This window comes from Mustela putorius, unplaced genomic scaffold (assembly GCF_011764305.1).
Source record: "Mustela putorius furo isolate JIRA1106 unplaced genomic scaffold, ASM1176430v1.1 tig00003850_pilon_pilon_pilon, whole genome shotgun sequence".
Lineage (NCBI taxonomy): Eukaryota > Metazoa > Chordata > Mammalia > Carnivora > Mustelidae > Mustela > Mustela putorius.
The window spans coordinates 16,691,572-16,709,099 of NW_025422002.1; the positions used below are offsets into that span (position 1 = coordinate 16,691,572).

At 48.3% G+C, this 17,528-nt stretch overlaps 1 protein-coding gene across 1 annotated transcript; it reads right to left on the reverse strand.

Annotated features, from left to right (window-relative positions):
* Positions 1 to 279: 279 nt before the first annotated feature.
* On the reverse strand, positions 280 to 17,478 carry SEC61A1 (SEC61 translocon subunit alpha 1). Its single transcript, XM_013055194.2, has 12 exons — positions 17,296 to 17,478; positions 16,958 to 17,025; positions 13,999 to 14,064; positions 13,831 to 13,909; positions 12,767 to 12,898; positions 10,785 to 10,894; positions 10,340 to 10,493; positions 6,564 to 6,724; positions 4,724 to 4,921; positions 4,256 to 4,447; positions 3,772 to 3,848; positions 280 to 2,340 (listed from the first exon to the last, which is right to left on the reverse strand). Exons 1-12 carry the CDS (start codon positions 17,300 to 17,302, stop codon positions 2,154 to 2,156), a joined length of 1,431 nt encoding a protein of 476 aa, XP_012910648.1. The 5' UTR covers positions 17,303 to 17,478; the 3' UTR covers positions 280 to 2,153.
* Positions 17,479 to 17,528: the final 50 nt, after the last annotated feature.

Below are 17,528 nucleotides of genomic sequence, written 5' to 3' on the forward strand. Positions count from 1 at the left end.
TTTACCGGAAGCCAGGGAATGCAGCAGATGCCACCAGAAGGCAGTTTCCCAGGCAAAATGCCTTTCTAAGGAGGCACTTCCATCCCAGGGAGACCTAGGGTGCCCTGTGCCAAAGCAGGACTTGACCATGCCTCACACACCCCAGCTCTGCACCCACTGCCCTTCTTGGGCCTAGGACAGGCTTTCAGCAGGAGCAGGATGGGGTGGGGCGTGGGGCAGGGGTGTCAACAGGTAGAGGACTGGAGCAGGGGAGCTGTAAACCAAGAGAACGTGACCAAGTGGCTTGTAAAAATTGGCTTTATTTGTCACTTATTCACCTTAACTCATTTATGCCATTTTGGCGTCCACAGTGACAGTCCCCTGGAAGCTGGGGTCAGCCCCCTACCCACTGTGATCACAGACCACAGAGCAAGAGCCATGCAGGGCCCCACCCATGAGGCTGGTGCCCACAGTGTAACCACGGGTGGGGCCGAGCAGATGGCGTGCCGCAGGGGGAGCATTGAGTCTCTGCTCAGGACTGGGTCTGACAAGGCCACGTGTGATATGGTGGGATGCCCTGGACTGAGAGGTCGACAGACCTGTCGGGCCCATCCTGCTTCTGCTGCTGACTTGCCAGGTGGATTCAGGCAAGTCGCTTCTTGTCCCTTGGTTGGTCTGTTCCTGGTTAGCGCTGTGAGTGAGGTGTCCTAGGAGCTCAGACTCAGCTCTACTGAGTCGTGACCATGGCTCTGCTTCGAAGGCCCCTGTGTGCCGGCTGCTGGTGGGGCATCTCTCTCCGCAGGGCCCCGGGTGCTTCCTTAGAGCTGGGGCTTCCTCCAGGGAGAATTCCTCAGGCATGTGGCGCCCAACTCTGCTGTCCCTGCTGCCGAGCACCACCTGTCCCTAGAGGAGCCTCCCTGCCGGCCTCGGAAAAGGTTCCACTGCCTAAACCCTAGGTCCCCTGTTACCACAAACAGAACTCATTCTAGACATCACCATGAGTCTTTTCCAATCACAGGCTGGAGCAACTTACTAAAAAACAAAAACAAAAACAAAAACCTAAGCTCTCTGACCCTGATTTTGCCACGGATGTGGGGCCTGCACCCTCCTCTCTGCGGGGTGGTGCTGACTGAAGCTAGAAGACAGGTGGCATCTGGTCATTTACTTAACATGCATTTGGTCCTAGGCACAGTGAAAAAAAGTGCTATAAACATGATGGGACGTTCTCAGCCTGGAAGGCACAGTGGCCTGTAAAAGTGAAGCCACTGTCTTTCCCCTTGTGAGGGCTGCTGCAGGCGAGTGGCACGCCCGTCCAGCGACAACTGGAAGGATGGTACAGACATACGTCACTTCAAGGGTCATGCAGTGTCCACCCGGCTGGGCCAGGCGCCAACTCTGTAAGCCTGGAGAATCCTGGCCTCGCTCCTTCAGAGGACACAAACCGACGACAGCCAGCCAGACACGATGGAGCCAAGCTGACTCCGTGCTCTTCAGCCTCAAAGCCCAACCAGAACAGTCAACGAGAATAGCCAAGAGGCACATGCAGAAAAATTAACAGACGGCCCAAGAATGTCTTCTGGAAAACCCATCCCTTTCTTTCGAAGAGGCTTGTTCCTAAAAAACTACTTATAAAAGGGGAAAACAATGGTGTCTTCCAGAGAAACAGTTTGAAGTCAGGTATTCTAACCCCTGATTGTGATAGGGACTCACCAGTGAGTCATGTCCACCAGAAAACATGATTTGCTCTCAGCCTCGTGCCCTATGGCAACGACGGAGACACAGCTATGAGGTTTGTGCTTCTAATCAAAAAGTTCCCGTGCTCGGGGAACAGCTCAGACCACTGCAGCTGCCTACGGCACTGAGTAGGTGCAAAGGTTAAAAAAAAAAGTTGTCTGGGGACAGTCCTTTGCCATCCCCACCTCTGGCAGTCAGCTCCATAAAACCTCCCTCCTACCGTTCTTTCTGCCAATGCCAGCATAAAAAGCAAAATTTCAAACTGGAAAAATTCTAGCACTTTACAAAGTGGAATGAAAGAGTATGAAATTCAAAAACATTATTAAACAAAAGTCCCGGTGCTGTAGCAGCACTCCTGCAATGAGCACCCCACGGGCCTCACTGTCCCCCTCCCTTGCAATTCCAGGCAGGGCCCCTCTCCTGGTCCAGGGAGACGTGGCTCAGAAGAGAAGGGCCCCCATGCTGCCGACCTCGCTCTGCTCCTTCACGAAGATTTCAAAGTATTGGTAGATGATCGTGACTGCGAGCAGGATCCCGGTTCCAGACCCGATGGCACCCAGGAAGTCGGCCAGGACGGAGAGGGCCCCGATGCACAGCCCACCAAAGGCCGCGGCAGTGGGAATGTACCTGAGGAACAGGGGACTGATGAGCCATGAGCCACCATGCAGACCCCCAGCCCCAGCCTGGCCTCGGGAAGGAACCAGAGCTTCGGACATGCCCACATCTGATTTAAGATCCTGACTCCGAGGTCACTCCACTACCTCCTTGAACCTTCACCACTCACACACCTTGATGGTCTGGACTAGGGCTGTGGTGTCCAGTAGGTGCCATATGAGCCACACAGCACTCATGAAATGGGACTAGTCCAAATCGAGATGCTGAAGACATCACATGAGGTTTTGAAGACAGGAATATAAAATAATTTACGATGCTTTTTCTTATGTTTATCTACAACTTGAAATTAAATTCTAGACATGGGAAGTTAAATAAAATATATCATTAAATTTACTCAGATTCGTTTTACTTTCTTTTTAAGATATAGCCTACACACAAGGTTTTATGACTTTCATGTATATTTTTACCTTTTTAATGTGGCTAGTAGAAAATTTAAAATTTCCTAAGTGGCACGCAATCTGTTAGGACTGAACAGTGGGTGTAAATGGAGAGGCCGCAGAGGAATTAAACGAACGAAACTGCAAACCACCCCTGTGAGAGATCTGAAAACAACCTGAAACTTGAAACACTGGCTTTTCCCGTGGTTGCTTCCTTCAGGTGAGGCAAGCAAGCTACGGGCAGCGGGACAAGCCTGGCTGGCCCCCTGACCTAGGGAACAGTTTTGCGGGAACACAGCCCCTTCATCCGTGTAGGTACTGTCAGCGGCCGCTTCCCAGTGGCGGTGGAGGAAACGAGTAGTCACGACAGGCTTGAAAAGCCTGAGATACTTAATACTACCACCCCTGCTGCCTGAGGCAGCTCCACGGTAAGTGGAGAGGAGGTGCAGATGGCCAAGTCCCCCATGAGCACCCCAAGGGCCAGCCTACAGCTCTCTTCTGAGAGAGCGCTCAGAAAACCCAGCTGGTCACTAAGTGCTGCGGCCGGCCTCTCCTCTGTGTCCCCAGGTTCCTGCAGCACTTGGAGCCCTTCTGCCCCCAGCCCACATTCCCACTGCGGCCTCTCAGCAGTCAGCTGGCCCTCCCTCTGGTGGCTCTGCCTCTAGCACTGGGTCTCCTAAGAGACCCTGGACACTGCCCCTTCCCCCAGCAGCCAGCTGGCTGCCCATACCCTTACTACACCCTCTTGTACCCATAGAGCCACATGCCTCTATCTCACTCCCTGGCGGCTCTCTCTTTGAGGAGAGGGCGGCATGCTTTTATTACCCTATCCCCAGTCTCCAGCATCAAGCAAGAGTGTAGAGGAATTACAGACACAGGGGCCTTTTCTATCTCGTTACCCAAGGGTAGGAGTTTAATGGATCGGAAACCCCTAAGCCAGATCAGGATACCTGGTATGGAAGGAAACCACAAATTCAGAGTCTGAGGGCCAGGGATCAGCACTCACCGATTGAGCTCATGGACCATGGAAGTCTCTCGATGGCCCCGCATCACCATCTGCTGCTCCTTTAGCTGCTTTGCAACCTGCATGACACCCACCAAGGAGACACCGTTAAATTGGAGACCTGAACTTGAAGGAAGGTGGATGCCTCCTGGTGGGGCTCAACACTCGCAGCTTTTCCTCTTCTGCGCCCTAAGCCCTCACACAGGTAACTCTGACTTCACCGCAGAGAAGTCATGGGGCGAAATGTGACCGTACACTGGCTCTAGCTTCCCCAACACAGCACTGGCTTCCTGCTGGCATTCATTGTTGGCTACTGAGGGTTCACAACTGCCCCGCCATGAGCATGAAGCATCTGTGGGTGTCCACAGACCACTTTCTTAGCAAGAGGAGACAGGCAGAGACCCCTCAGACCCCAAATGGGTGAGGACTACTGTTTCCTGGGTTAACCTCCTCTCAAGAAATTCGCTGTTAACTTCTATATACTCACATCTTTGGCAGAGGAGCCCGAGACCTCAATCCAGGTTTTGGAGAAGAACGCACACGAGCCAAGCATGAACACTATGTACACCACGGCATGGACGGGATCTTCTAACACAGAGCCGAAGGATTCTGGCGGGGACAGGTAGTAGCACAGGCCGCCAACAGGATACGCACGTGCCGGGCCCCCGGAGGAAGTATCCTGGAAAGGTTACGCACAAAGCCTGTGAAGGCCGCTTCGTCGTACCTCCGCATCAGGACAGAAATGGTTTTGAGCAGTTGACACAGATGACGATTTTGCTCAAGGGCCTATAGTACAGTTCCCTCAATAAAAAGGGAACTGAACATGCTGAATGTGTAAAAGGCATCATCAGCAAATACCTATGGGTGAAATACGTGCTCATAGTGAGACGCACAGGTGCACAGCCTGCAACCTGCGCTCAAACTGATGGTTTTAGCCCCGAGCAGCTGTACTTACAGACCAGGTGCCCAGCAGGCTGACCAGCAGGTTGCCACTGAAGCGGGCAGATAGCATCTGGGAGATGACATACAGGTTGGACACCAGGGCAGACTGCAGGATGATGGGGATGTTGGAGGTGTAGAAGAGCTTGATCGGGTAGGTGTTGTACTGGCCTCGGTAACGGGCTGACTTGATGGGTAGGTCCACGCGGAAGCCCTGAGACGCCAAACAGAGTGGAATGCCCTTCGCTGCCTCATCCGGCCTGCTGCCCAGAAGCCCAGCCCAGCCAGGGACAGCTGCCAGGGAGCCGGCTGCAAGCATAGCTTCCAGGGCTGTGGTTCCCCTGCCTTACCCACCTCTGTACCTGGGGGAATCAGAACAAAAGGTTCCCAGAAGGGGTGCCTGAAAGGCTCGGTCGGTTAAGTGTCTGCCTTCAGCTCAGGTCATGATCCCATGGTTCTGGGATCAAGCCCCATGGTGGGCTCCTTGTTCAGCAGAGAGCCTGCTTCTCCTTCTGCTCCTCCCCACTACTTGTGTGCTCTCACACTCTCTCTTGTTCTTTCCTCTCAAATAAATAAAAATCTTAAAAAAAAAAAAAAAAAAAGGTCTCCCAGAAATACTGGCTCAAAACTGCACCAAAGCCCAGCAGAGATAATCCTATAATCCTACTTGTCAGAAACCAAAATCCAGCACATTATATCCAGCTCTATGTAGAATATACTAGAAAAGTCTGAAGAACACATGCTCAAGTTCTAGCAGTGCTTCTCTTGCCTATACTTTCAGTGGCCCCAAGACCCATGCCACCACAGCATCTGCCTTGCACCCCAGAACAGCTGTTTAAGAGGTTTCTGATAATACGCAGAAAAGCCAAGCTTTTCTTTTTCTTTTCTAAGATCTTATTTATTGGATAGACAGAGAGTGAGCACAAGCAGGGGGAGTGGCAGGCAGAGAGAGAGGGAGAAGCAGGCTCATCGAAGAGCGAGGAGTCTGCTGTGAGCCTTGAAGCTGAGCTAAAGGCAGACGCTTAACCGACTGAGCCACCTAGGTGCCCCAAAGCCAAGATTTTCTATGAATGTGACCTCTCCCTCGGAAAGCCTTGGAGGAAGGGTTTCTTTTATATCATTTTCACAAACTCTCAATGCCTAGGACTCAGAATATGTAAGATTTAAAATAAAATCTTCATGCTCCAAACACATACTTGCCAAGCCCCTAAAGAGTCCACTTATTGGTAATGAGGCATCTGAGTCTCAGCCAAAGGAACAGTCATTTGCTCCTCGGAAAAAGCACTTGCCTGGTTTAAATACCTTTCCAACAAGCATTCAATTACTCTCTCAACTGCTGTCTCTTCTTGTCAATAAATATTAGAAGAGCTACAAAGTGGCTGATCAAAAAATACAAAGATTAGCCCGACTACAGAAAAGTGAACAGCAGTGCCACTCTCCTGTTCAGAAGCAAGTGACACAGACGAATCATCTGAAAGATAAGAGGAAAGCCTTTTCTAAGATGAAGCTCCTGCCTGCAATTATGGTACAAACTGGTTAAGACAGAGAGAAGGTGTTAGTTTGCTTGCTTTTCATTTCTCTTAAACCAAGAACTTAATATCTTCTCTATCTGCCGACAGCCCCAACCCAAAGTAACATGATTCCAGAAATACTAGCTCTGCCTCATGTGTGCCTGACTCAGTGGGAGGTACCTATCCTGCTCGCCTTGGGCTTTGCGTCCTTTAAATGCCATCTCATTTCAATACAATGGGACGGGACAGGCCCCGCCAGGGTGTGGGTGAGGGATGCCTACGCCAAGGTATGCTGACACACAAAGGCAGACCATTAAAACTTGGTGCACTAGGATCTGGACGCACCTGGAAATAGATCACCACTGCGAAGACAAAGATGGTGGCGATCAGATTCATGAGGTTGGGAAGATTCTGGCGGTAGAAGGCCTCTCGAAGGGCTCGGACCTTGTCAGTGCGTGTGGCCAGTAGATGGAACAGTGCGATGATGGCACCTTCAAATTCCATTCCTGTTGGTGAAGGAGAGGATGTGTGTGGTAAACAAACCACCAACTAAATTTGGCTCTACTGATTTTCTCAGTGGCTAAAAAGACGAAGTCCTACCCTTCACAGTGCTCACTCCCATAATCCCAGGGAGAGAGTCCTCTCATCTACTGCTTCTGTAGATAATGCAAACCTGCAGAAAGGGCTATTCTACCTTTTGATTTAACTCATCTCAGTTCTCCAGCATGAGTCATCAGCGGCTACTGGACATGTGGCATGACGATCAGTTACAAAACCATAAAGGCAGGGTCTGCTAAACTCTGGCTGAAGGGGCCCTACACTGAAGGGGGGCCTCCAAGCTGCCAGATTCTCTTCCTGGAAATGCCCGGGCAGTCCAAGCATCTGCGGCTCTGAGGGGCAGGTGGGGCTCGGGCTCCGCTCCTGACACTGATGGTCAAGTGGAAAGGACCACATGTGTGCCCCCGCATGGCTGATCCAAATCTAAGTTCATACCCTACCCCGAGAGGATGTGGAAGGAAGCAGCCGGTATGAGCTGGGAAACCACAGCCATGACGCAGACTGAGCTTCCCAAAGAATGAAGGGAAAGAACAAGACTGGGTACTTGACCTGAGGAGCAGGCAGCAGAGGGACACGTTAGAGGAACTTGGGGCACACAGGGCATTAGAAAGGCCTAGAGGTGTCTTAATTTTCAGGAAGTTTATAGAGTTAAACAAACCAAAGCTAAAGCAGGTAACAAGAGTGCTGCGTTACTGTGTAATCTCTGCTAACCCACGACAGTCTATGCCATGACATACTCAGGCAGCGCGCATGCCTGAGCTAGTGTCTAGAGCCATGGTCTCTGAGGGTGGCTGGAGGTACCGGTAACAGTGGCATGAGGTGTGCCTTGGCACACCTGCTACAGCATGTGCTCAAGTGTTGAACACATGGTGGCTTGCACGACCTGCTCTGTTCCCACACCATTTTAGGAGGATGCTTCAGGCCAACCTTCCAATGGGGATCACCACTGACCTCTTCTGTGAAAGAAACACTGTTCTAACGGTCTGTAATTCCTCACCTCACCCTGTGATGCTGTGCTCAGTCCCCACGCACCCCTGCTCCCAGGCTTGTAACAATGCTGCCTTCCCAGGGCACAGAGTTCAGGGATCTCAGAGCAGGAGCTGGGAAAGGCCTTCAGAGGCCGCCGCCCCATCTGCTGGGGAGGAAGGACTTATTCCCTTCTGCCGTCCACACTGACTCCCACTCCCGTACCTCTGACCACAGCTCTGACTCCTCTCCACCTTGTTCAATCTGCACCAGCCACACATGCTGACCCTGAACACTACACTCCCACCTCAGGGCCTTTGCAGCTGCTTGTTTCCTCTAAATGGGACATTCTTCTCCCACAGAGCTGCAAGACTCCCTACCTTCTGCAGAACTTTGTTCCAAGGTAGGGGGATGCTGGGAGGGGGTCCTCCTGATCACCCAGACTAACCCTGTGACAACCCTCCCAGCATCTCCATCTTCTTTCTCTGCCTCGTTGTTTCCCGAGGTACCTGTTCCAACACCTGCCATGTGGAACACTCAGCTCACTCCGTATTCCTAGTGTCTGACACTTCACAGATGTCAGGTAAAGTATTTGTTGAGTGAAGGGCAATGCCAAGAGTAAGCTCTAGTTCTCCTACTTTTTAACATAATTTCTTAAAATTCGCCACCTGCTGCATCTCTGGGAACAAGAGAGAACTTCCAAGTGCGAAGAGTTACTTCATGCGCAGAGGCAGCTTTGTACCTGCATGGTCCCACTAATTCCATTTGAGCTGTTCCCACTTGCCCTTCACAGGTCTGTGACGTCTGTGATCTGTGCCTTCCTCCAGGGTCCAGTCCTCGGGACCCCAATCTTCCCTCTCCCCTGAACCCACAGATCTCATGGCAACACTCACTGCCCACTTGAGCGGCTTGGAGTGACCCCTCCCAGCTGCGCTTCTCTCCGGCTCAGTCTTAAACACAACCAGCTGAAAGCCCAACACTTTTAAAGCCAGAAACAAACCCAACTCTGCTCTGCGATTTTCTATCACCCTTCAAAGAACCTCCTCTGTCCCGTCTATTATGCTCTTAGCACCTTGTGCCTTGGTCTGTGCTTTCCACGACGGGCTGGCTGGTCAAAGCTGGACAACGGGACAGCCGCCGGGCTGTGTTCTCTGCCTGTCTTCCCCTCCAGTCCAGGCTGAATCACCCCTCCCATGCTCCAACCCCCACTGCCTCACTGGCCTGCTCCTCAGTAGAAGGTGGCTCCTCTGCTGGGGCTTCTGAACCTTTATTGACTCCTCCCCTCCCGGCCCCAACTCTGGTGCCGCATCTTCAGACTTCAGGATGCCCCCAGGCCAGTTACAGTGACAGTCTTCATACCCTTGAACCCCTATGATCCTTTCTCCCGCCTGCCTTTTCACACCCATCCCTGAAAAATATTACCCTCCACCCTCTCCTTTCTCCCAATTTGTCCTGAATTTCCTACAATTCCAGAAGTGCCCAGGGAGGAACCAAATCCCTCTTCTCTGAGGCTCTTCTGACAGTTCCTACGTCAAGCTATGCTCTTTCCCTTGTAATCTACTGGGTGCATGTGGCCTTCATTTGTCCAGGGACCTACTTTGAGTATCACTAATGAGATCATGTGGTCTCTGGACGCCAGGGACTGTTTCCAGCATTCATCTCAAAGAAAAATACTCAAAAACAAAACAAAACAAAACAAACCCCAAAACAAACAAAAAAACCCAAAAATAAAATTAAAAAAAAATTACTCAAACACGCATGAATATTTATTTCTCGCGAGTCTCCTCAGAGTGTGTAACATATTTAGTGATGATAAAACCTGATTTTCCTTTCCTAGTAAGTCACATTTCCCTAAATATTTAGGAAGTTTTATTAAAGACACTGCCTGTAACAAGAGTCTCTTCTTTGTAGGCATAACATGCAACACTTACATGTAACATGCATCTACTCTGAGCCAGGACTCAGGGAATTTCATATTATTTCTCATTAATCCTGGCACCTACAGCTGATATGCAGAGGAATGTGCCCAAGGCCATTTAACCACTACCAGCAACAGCCAGGACTTAAACCAAGGGTTCAGGCCTCTCTCCCAAAACTGCTCCAGATCTGAGCAAGTGTGTTGGTTCCATAATCTCTGCTTAATCACTGCGAGTGACTGCCAAGATATGTAAAGATGAACCTGTGAGGATGTGCACTATTTCACTGTTGCAACAACAGCGACACTGGAAACAACCTCAATGTCCGTCACAAGACTATAATAAATGCTGCCTCATCCTTGCAATGGAAGTCCACACTGCACTGAGGAAAACGAGGCAAAATTATGTATTCCGAGATGGCAAATATCCATGAAATACACAAAAAATGCAAGCTAGACATCTTTAGGAGCACAGACCTATCTGTGTTTTAAAAATTCTATAGATAGAGATCACTTTAAAAAACAAAAACAGAATCTCTGCAGATACACACAGGAAAATCAGAAGAGATGTACCTAAAACTAACCTGATTCTTCCTGGGAATAGGGAAACTTCTGTTTCTTGTCTTGCACACGCTGATACTTTCTACTAAACCCTGTCCCCAGGGAAGGCCAGGGCCCTTACCTCGGCCAGTGTTGACAGTGGTGGGGCTGAACGCCTTCCACACGATGGTCTCGCAGATGTTAGTGGCAATGAAGAGGGAGATCCCAGAGCCGAGGCCGTATCCTTTTTGCAGAAGTTCATCCAAAAGTAAGACAATTAAGCCAGCAACAAAGAGCTGTGAAAATTTAAAAAGAAAAGAAAAAAAATAAAATAAAGCAACCCACACAGACTGCTGTTCATAGGCCTGTTCCTTTCCTTCTGCAGTACCAAGCTTTTCTGCTTCTTAACACTAAAGGCAGGGTAGACCTTGGACAGTAGAGCCTTTCTCTGGTGAACTTGGAAAGGCCACCACACGGGCCCTGGCTTCTTCTCATGCTTCTGTTATGCCCACCTCAGATCTGTCATTCGGGAAGTCTTAAGTGTGAGGAGCTACGCAGAAGGGGGGACACGTTAGAGCCGAACTGACCTGTATGGTGATTAACAGGCAGATTCCAGCGCCCATTTCAGAAGGATCTCCGTACATTCCTGTCATCACGTACACGATGGACTGGCCGATGGTAATGATCATGCCAAATACTGGAATCACAAGAAACGGTCTTCTCAAAGTGGGACACTACACGGTCTGGAGAAAACAGTTCTGGAACACCTATTGTGTGCCAGGCACTGGGGAGGACGACGATGGGAGATGTAGAATGCAGGCATGACCTGCAAGGAGCTCAATCCAGGAACGCTCAGCAGCTCCATGGCCAAACTACAAGAGTACTGAGTACAAGTACTCAAATGCCTTCTAACAAAAGTCTGCAACCTCTTTAATTCCAGCTTCTCCAAAATCACTTTCCTTTCAGTGATGGCAGAGTTGAAATGTACTAATACAGTTCTTTTCTTTTTTCCCCTTAAGATTTCATTTATTTATCTGACAGAGAGAAAGCGAGAGAGCACAAGCAGGGGAGAGGGAGAAACAGAGTCCCCACTGAGCAGAGGGCCCAATGCGGGGCTGAATTCCAGGACCCTGGGATTATGACCTGAGCCCAAAGCAGACGCTTCACCAACTGAGCCACCCAGGCATCCCACTAATCCAGTTCTTATGAAAGGAGAGTCAGGGAGCAAGGGAAGATGACATCCAGAGGCATGTGATTTGGTGATGGTGTCAACCTGCAGCACCCAAACTCAAGTCAGGTCGCTTAGGCTTTGGAGAGCTCCCTAACTTGAATACATGTCCGGGCCCTCTACAGGCCTATCATTTGGGTCTGAGTTCAGCACACTGAAAATTATCTCTGGGATAAAATGATCCATCCCTTCTCAGCTTGTAGTTAATACAGTTTTAAAGGAAAAACTCACAAAGCAGTCAATTTAGTTCCTAGTTTCATTTCCTCAGCCACAAAGCTCTTCTGGCCAACGAGGTACATTCCTTTTTGTATGCACATGTCTTTGTTTCTTGTAGCTCATTAATCTCTGTTGTTAGGCACAGTGGAATCCACATGTTTTTATTGGTTTCACAATACTAGATGGGTTTGGGATTCAATTTCAGCTTTTCTGCTTAGTTTGTGCATGAAATACAATTTTATTCCAAAATGCCCATCAAATAACTTCTATTTAACTTTTTAAAAAAGTGTCTAATAAAACAGTTATCTTGAGACAGAAAAATTTCAAAAAACTGTTCAAGAATAAAGAGAAAAGAGCTAATTTGTGCTTTTGAAAAATAATACATCCTGATTTGTACCTGAAACTGACAAGTCTGAACTGGATTAGTCTTTCTTGCTCACTTATTTCACCTACTAACTCCAGAAGATCTCTAAAACATGCTGATGTGGAATAGAACAAGGCTGTGCAGGCAACTGTAAATGTGATTTCCTAATTAATGCATTTCGCTTCACAACCAGAGGCTGTACGTGGTTCATTCTGAGAACTGGTTACTATTACTAGTAACACATTACTTGCTATAAAACAATACATTATCTTCACTGTTACAGATGAAAAGACTGAGACTTCAGAGACGTCATCTAACTTCATCCCAGGTGACAGAGCTGGACAGAAAGGATCCCTATCCCCTAAGCGGAATCCTTTCAAACTCTGAGCAGAGAGAAAATACCACGTGTTGGGTAGCTACTGCGCACCAGGCGCTGAAAGAGGTTTTATACATGCTATTCAAATGAAGTCTTAAAATAGCTCTGAAGTTTTCCTTCTAAGTGGTAAGAAACTTGTGGCTGGTGGAGGGCGAGACCTCCAAGCCCTGCTCCTTCCCCTTGGTGACACCCTGTGACACCCACCCCCTGCCTCATCGACTCTATCCAAGTGCTCTCTCGTTAACATAGCCCACAGTACACCTACAGGGTTGGTGGGCCAAGGAGGTTACATCGTACAAAAAAACCTATTTTGATGCCCTAAACTTCAGAGCAAATTTGAATTCTCACCTGCAGACATGTGAACATTATTCAAAATCTCACTTACACTTTTGGGCTCCATTGAAGAGGGCTCGGTCTTTTGGGGTGTCACCAACTTCAATTATTTTGGCACCAGCCAAGAGCTGCATGATGAGGCCGGAGGTGACAATGGGAGAGATACCCAGCTCCATCAATGTGCCTTGAAGAAAGAGCAAGGTAAAACAGCCAGTATGAGCTTGGAAAAGCAACACATAATATTAAGAAAATGAATGAGCAAAATTCAACAGTGTGCCCTGTATACAAATCTGATGTGTTTCAGTTTGCTAGCAGCATTTAATTTCAAAATTAATCCCCAAATATCAATGATTAGCGTATAATTCAATTCATTCTATTCAGTCTGCCAGGCAACATCTTATTCTATTTAGGAAGTCACGTGGCATTTAAATAGACGACAGCCTTTACATTCACCCCAAACAGATTCATTCTGGTTTTACAGAGATAAGGTTTGTCTCTTCATCAGTTAATAAAAAAAGGATAACATTCAAATAAATTCCGGAGTTTGGAAAGAAGGTCTGCACCGTTGTATCTAGTTGTGAATAAACTTCTATTTCCATTATGCTAAAATGAGCTATACTTCCAACTGATTTAGAACTTAATTTGAAATGTTCAGAAAGTGAGTTAATCAAAAGCAGTATCAACATAAATGTTCAAATTCTCCCCACCCATAGGTAAATGGGTTAGAGTATACAAAACACTGTTACATATTTTTTTGGACACGTATATACAACCCATAGATATGAAGATGTAGCTCAGAAATAAGTTACATATTCTAAAGAATGTTATCAAAACAGAAGAAAGACCGGTACAAATGTCATCATTTCAGCTGTTTAAAAGCATTCTAGTTTTTCCATGTTTTTTTTATCCTCCACAACCTAGACTTATCTTGTTATTACAGGTTTTGTGTTGCATTCAAATGCCGCAGCGCTGAATTGGCCATCTGCTCAGGCTATTCAGCACAGCGCGCCAACATTCCTCCCTAACACTCTGAATTCCACATAAAGCCGAAGCCTTTAACCAAAGGAGGCCAGTCAAATCCACATCGGAGGGAGGTACAGAAGGCCAGAGTCCTACCTCTGTTCGAGGCAAGAATCACTCTCATCCAATAGAAAGGGTCAGCTGAATCTGAAGACATGATACCAAATAGCGGGATCTGGAAACAAGCAGAGAAAAGGAGTCAGCACGCTGACCCCCAGCCTGCTCTTCGCCCCACCCCAATTCTGGAACAGGAACTGCACTTACCTGGCAGCATACTAAGAAGATAAAGAGGGTGATTGCGGTCCACAGCACTTTCTCCTTAAACTGAATCTATAGTGGAAGAGAACGCATTAAGGCAGTATTTACAAAGACAAGTTCATAGACATGAACTTGAATTGGATCCCTTTCTCTGGCTCACCAGAGAAGTGAGCCTTGAACACTCCAAGCCGAGTGCCAAACATAAGCCCTGAAACGTAAGGATGTGTGTTGCAGGCTTTCTATGTACAAGGCAGGCATACAGAGACCTTTCACATATGATTTCACTGGAGCCTCATGTCACTTAATGTTATCTTTACAATGAGAGAATGGTCTTAGGAAAGTTAACTTGTCCCATATCTCACAGCTGAAGTGAGTTTTGAGTGCAAAACCTGTGCTCTTAGTCACCAGAATTAACAGTTTAGGATCAGACCCCAGATGGAACAATGTTGCAACAGCAAGGGATTCCTAAAACAGACCAGACCTTACAAGGAGCCAAAGATAGTGATCATTCAAAAAGGTTCTGTAGCTGATAAAATCTTGCAATTCTGTAGCTAACTAATTTGCAAATGTGACAGTTTGATAGTGTATTTGCTATGAATTAAGGATAAAACAATGTAATAAAAAATACTGGGAGCGGGGAGGCAGGGAGAGTTACACCTTTAACCTACTCAGTGCCTACCAACAGCACCTACTTAAGACTTTTCACATCTCCATGGGTACACATGTAGGCCAAGTGACTACTGGGAATTATTTTATAGATGATGAGTGAGTACCATCAGGAAAATTTAGAATCCCTGCCCAAGGTCCCCCTGGTACCAAGTAGAACTGGCAGCTTTTCCAGGTGTTCTGCCTCAACTGACTGCCTTCCCTAGTACTTGCTGCCTATCCTGCAAGAAAGGGTTTAAAGGGCTTAAAAAGCACTATTGTGTGGACTGAGGATTTTGATATGGAAAAATATCTTGTGAGTGACAGCATGAAGTGAATAGAACTGTGCTCTGAAAAAGTACTTTTTAACTGGACGGGAGGAGGAGTCCCAAGTCTACATGAGCTCCAAGACAGAGTCTGGCTCTCTGGTTAGAACAGAAGTTGAGTTCTTCCATGACTGCCACTTTAGGCAGGCCCCAAGGAGACCACCACACAAAGGCGGCGGTTACTTAGGGTCTGACACCCCACATGAAGCTGGGGTGAAGTCACAGAACACTCCTTCCTCTTGAGAATGCTCCCCCTTCCCATCTGTCACCTCACCAAACCAAGAAATTAGGAGGCCAAGGGAAGGCAACACCACTTCCAGCTAACCAGGAACACAACAGGCCTGTGTTGAAAGGATTCTTCATGGGAAAAAAGAGTAGATGATTTTTATAAGACTCCTCATTTCTTAATAACCAAGTCTCCTTTCCTGGATGCAGCCAAATTCAACAGCAAAACTTCAAAAGCTCTTTATCCCAGTCCTGTCTACTTTACCTTTGAAATAGCTGCTGAATCAGCCAACAATCACTTCTCATCAAAAAGCTTTTGATATTGATAAAATCTTGTAATGCTGTAGGTTAACTAATTTGCAATAGGTGATAGTTCGACAGTGTATTTCCTATGAATTAAGGGTAAAACAATGTAATAAAAAGTACTCGGAGCGGGGAGACAGGGAGCCCACCCCATATACCCTGTGTTATAAAAGCTTTGAAACCACTCTCATCTTCCACCGACTTCTAGAACATTTTCTCATCACCTGGCCCTTCCATTGCTCCCCATCACCCTTTATGTTCTAGAAATATGGAACTACAGCTAACACCCTTCCACCTGCTTGTCTGCTTTGCACACATATATTCTTTATACCTGGAATTCCTTTCCCTCCCTCAAAACAAAACAAAACAAAAAAACCCCTTCTATTCTTCCATTAAAACCACCAGAAACCACATCTTCCAGAATTAATCCCTTCCTGAGCCACTGCTACAACCTGCACATATTTTCACTGCTCCATCTACCACACTTAGTTACAAGGCCAAGGTCAGACAGCTATTAAAAGGTTTGTGAAGGGTGGGTCCCAGGCTTGTCTACCTCCAGAGCCATGCCCTTTCTACTATGCTAGGGAGTTGGGGTAGAAGGGACAACTTTGTATTCTGCCCATTGAAAAGGGCACATAAGTGGAACACTTACACAAAATGATTTCAAGTTAAAAAAAAAAAAGGGGGAGACTTCAAGACGTAAGTGTCCATATTGACCTAAATACACAGATGTGTATGTGAATGCATGAACAACAGTCTTAAAAGAATCTAAAGGCAAAAATCTTTCACTATTCATTCTCTTGAATGCAAGAATCTAAATAAAACTTCCCCACTGTTTAACTGCTACACCAGCATTGGCAAAACTTGCTATCCTGGGCTGTAGCTGGGTAGGAGCGGGAATTCTGATAAAGGTTCTACATTTTTATCTTCTCATGTTTTAATGCGTCTGCTGTAAAAAGCAGGGTTCACAAAAACGCCCCTTTTCTCTGTACCTTTTATGGAGACTGTCAGAGTCCTAACTCATTTGCACAGGATAAAGGGACTGCTCTTACCTCCTTTTAACACATGCATACCAAAACCTCCTGAGGGGGGGAAAACCCAGCCACGAAGCGCTCGTGCTGGAGGTGAAGAAGGAAAGGAAACTCAATCCGAGTATCCTGAGGCTTCTGGGGCCTTACTCATTCATCTCCGAGTTCCACTTTTGGGACCGAGCAAACCGGAGGCTTTGTTTGCTGGAGTAATATCCTCAAAAACTCCAAATATAGCACCATGATTTCGGAGAAAATTCCCACACAACCAGGTCACCTTCCGACAAGGCTCAGGAGTACACACCGCTACACGCCAGGAGGAAGGGGTGCGAAACCGAGTTCCCAGCTGGCGTGCTGAAGCCATTTTAATTGTACTGTAAACTTCGGGCGCCCAGACAGTTCATGAAACCTCGGTGGACGGCGATTTCGGGAACTTACCTTCCTCTCCGGTTTTTGAATTTCCGGCAGGATGACACAGAAGGGCTTGATGACTTCCAGAAATTTGACTTTGATGGGAGAGACAAAAGCAGAGTTAGGGCACGTAAAAAACCTTCCCCGCTCCCTTGGGGAAGCCCTCCGCCCACCGTGAGCAGGAGCAGGGACTAGAGGAGCAGACCGCGCACGGGGGCTCGCGGGCACCCCAGGAAGGGCCGGGGCGCCGGCCACGGTCTAGGGGAGCCGGGCGGGCCTGGGGGGAGGCCGCTCGTCTGGACCGGTGAGGGGAAGGGGCATTTTGATCCTTCCCGGCCTTGCCGGGGCTGCCCTGAGGGACTCACTCGCCATGGCGACGGCTGCTCGGGCTCCGGGTCCCCCTTCGGCTCCGCTCCACTCCGAGTGAAGTGAGGCTGTCCGCAGCCCAGCCCGCTCCCGAGCGCTGCACCTCCGCCGAGAGACACGTCAGTGCTAGCACCGCGGCAGCGGCGCGGCGCGGCGCGGCGCGGGGCGGAGCTGAGGGCGGGCCGCAGGCTGCTTCCGCTTCCTGCCACGCGCTGTGGCCCAGCCGCGGACC

Bases quoted from the DNA above. Each gene is read 5' to 3' on its own strand.
- SEC61A1 (XM_013055194.2), bottom strand. The intron at 14,065-16,957 runs GTAAGTTCCCGA...CTTCCACTATAG, and splicing joins TTCAAAAACCGGAGAGGAAG to ATTCAGTTTAAGGAGAAAGT. The intron at 10,895-12,766 runs GTAAGTGAGATT...TTGTGATTCCAG, and splicing joins CTTCAATGGAGCCCAAAAGT to TATTTGGCATGATCATTACC.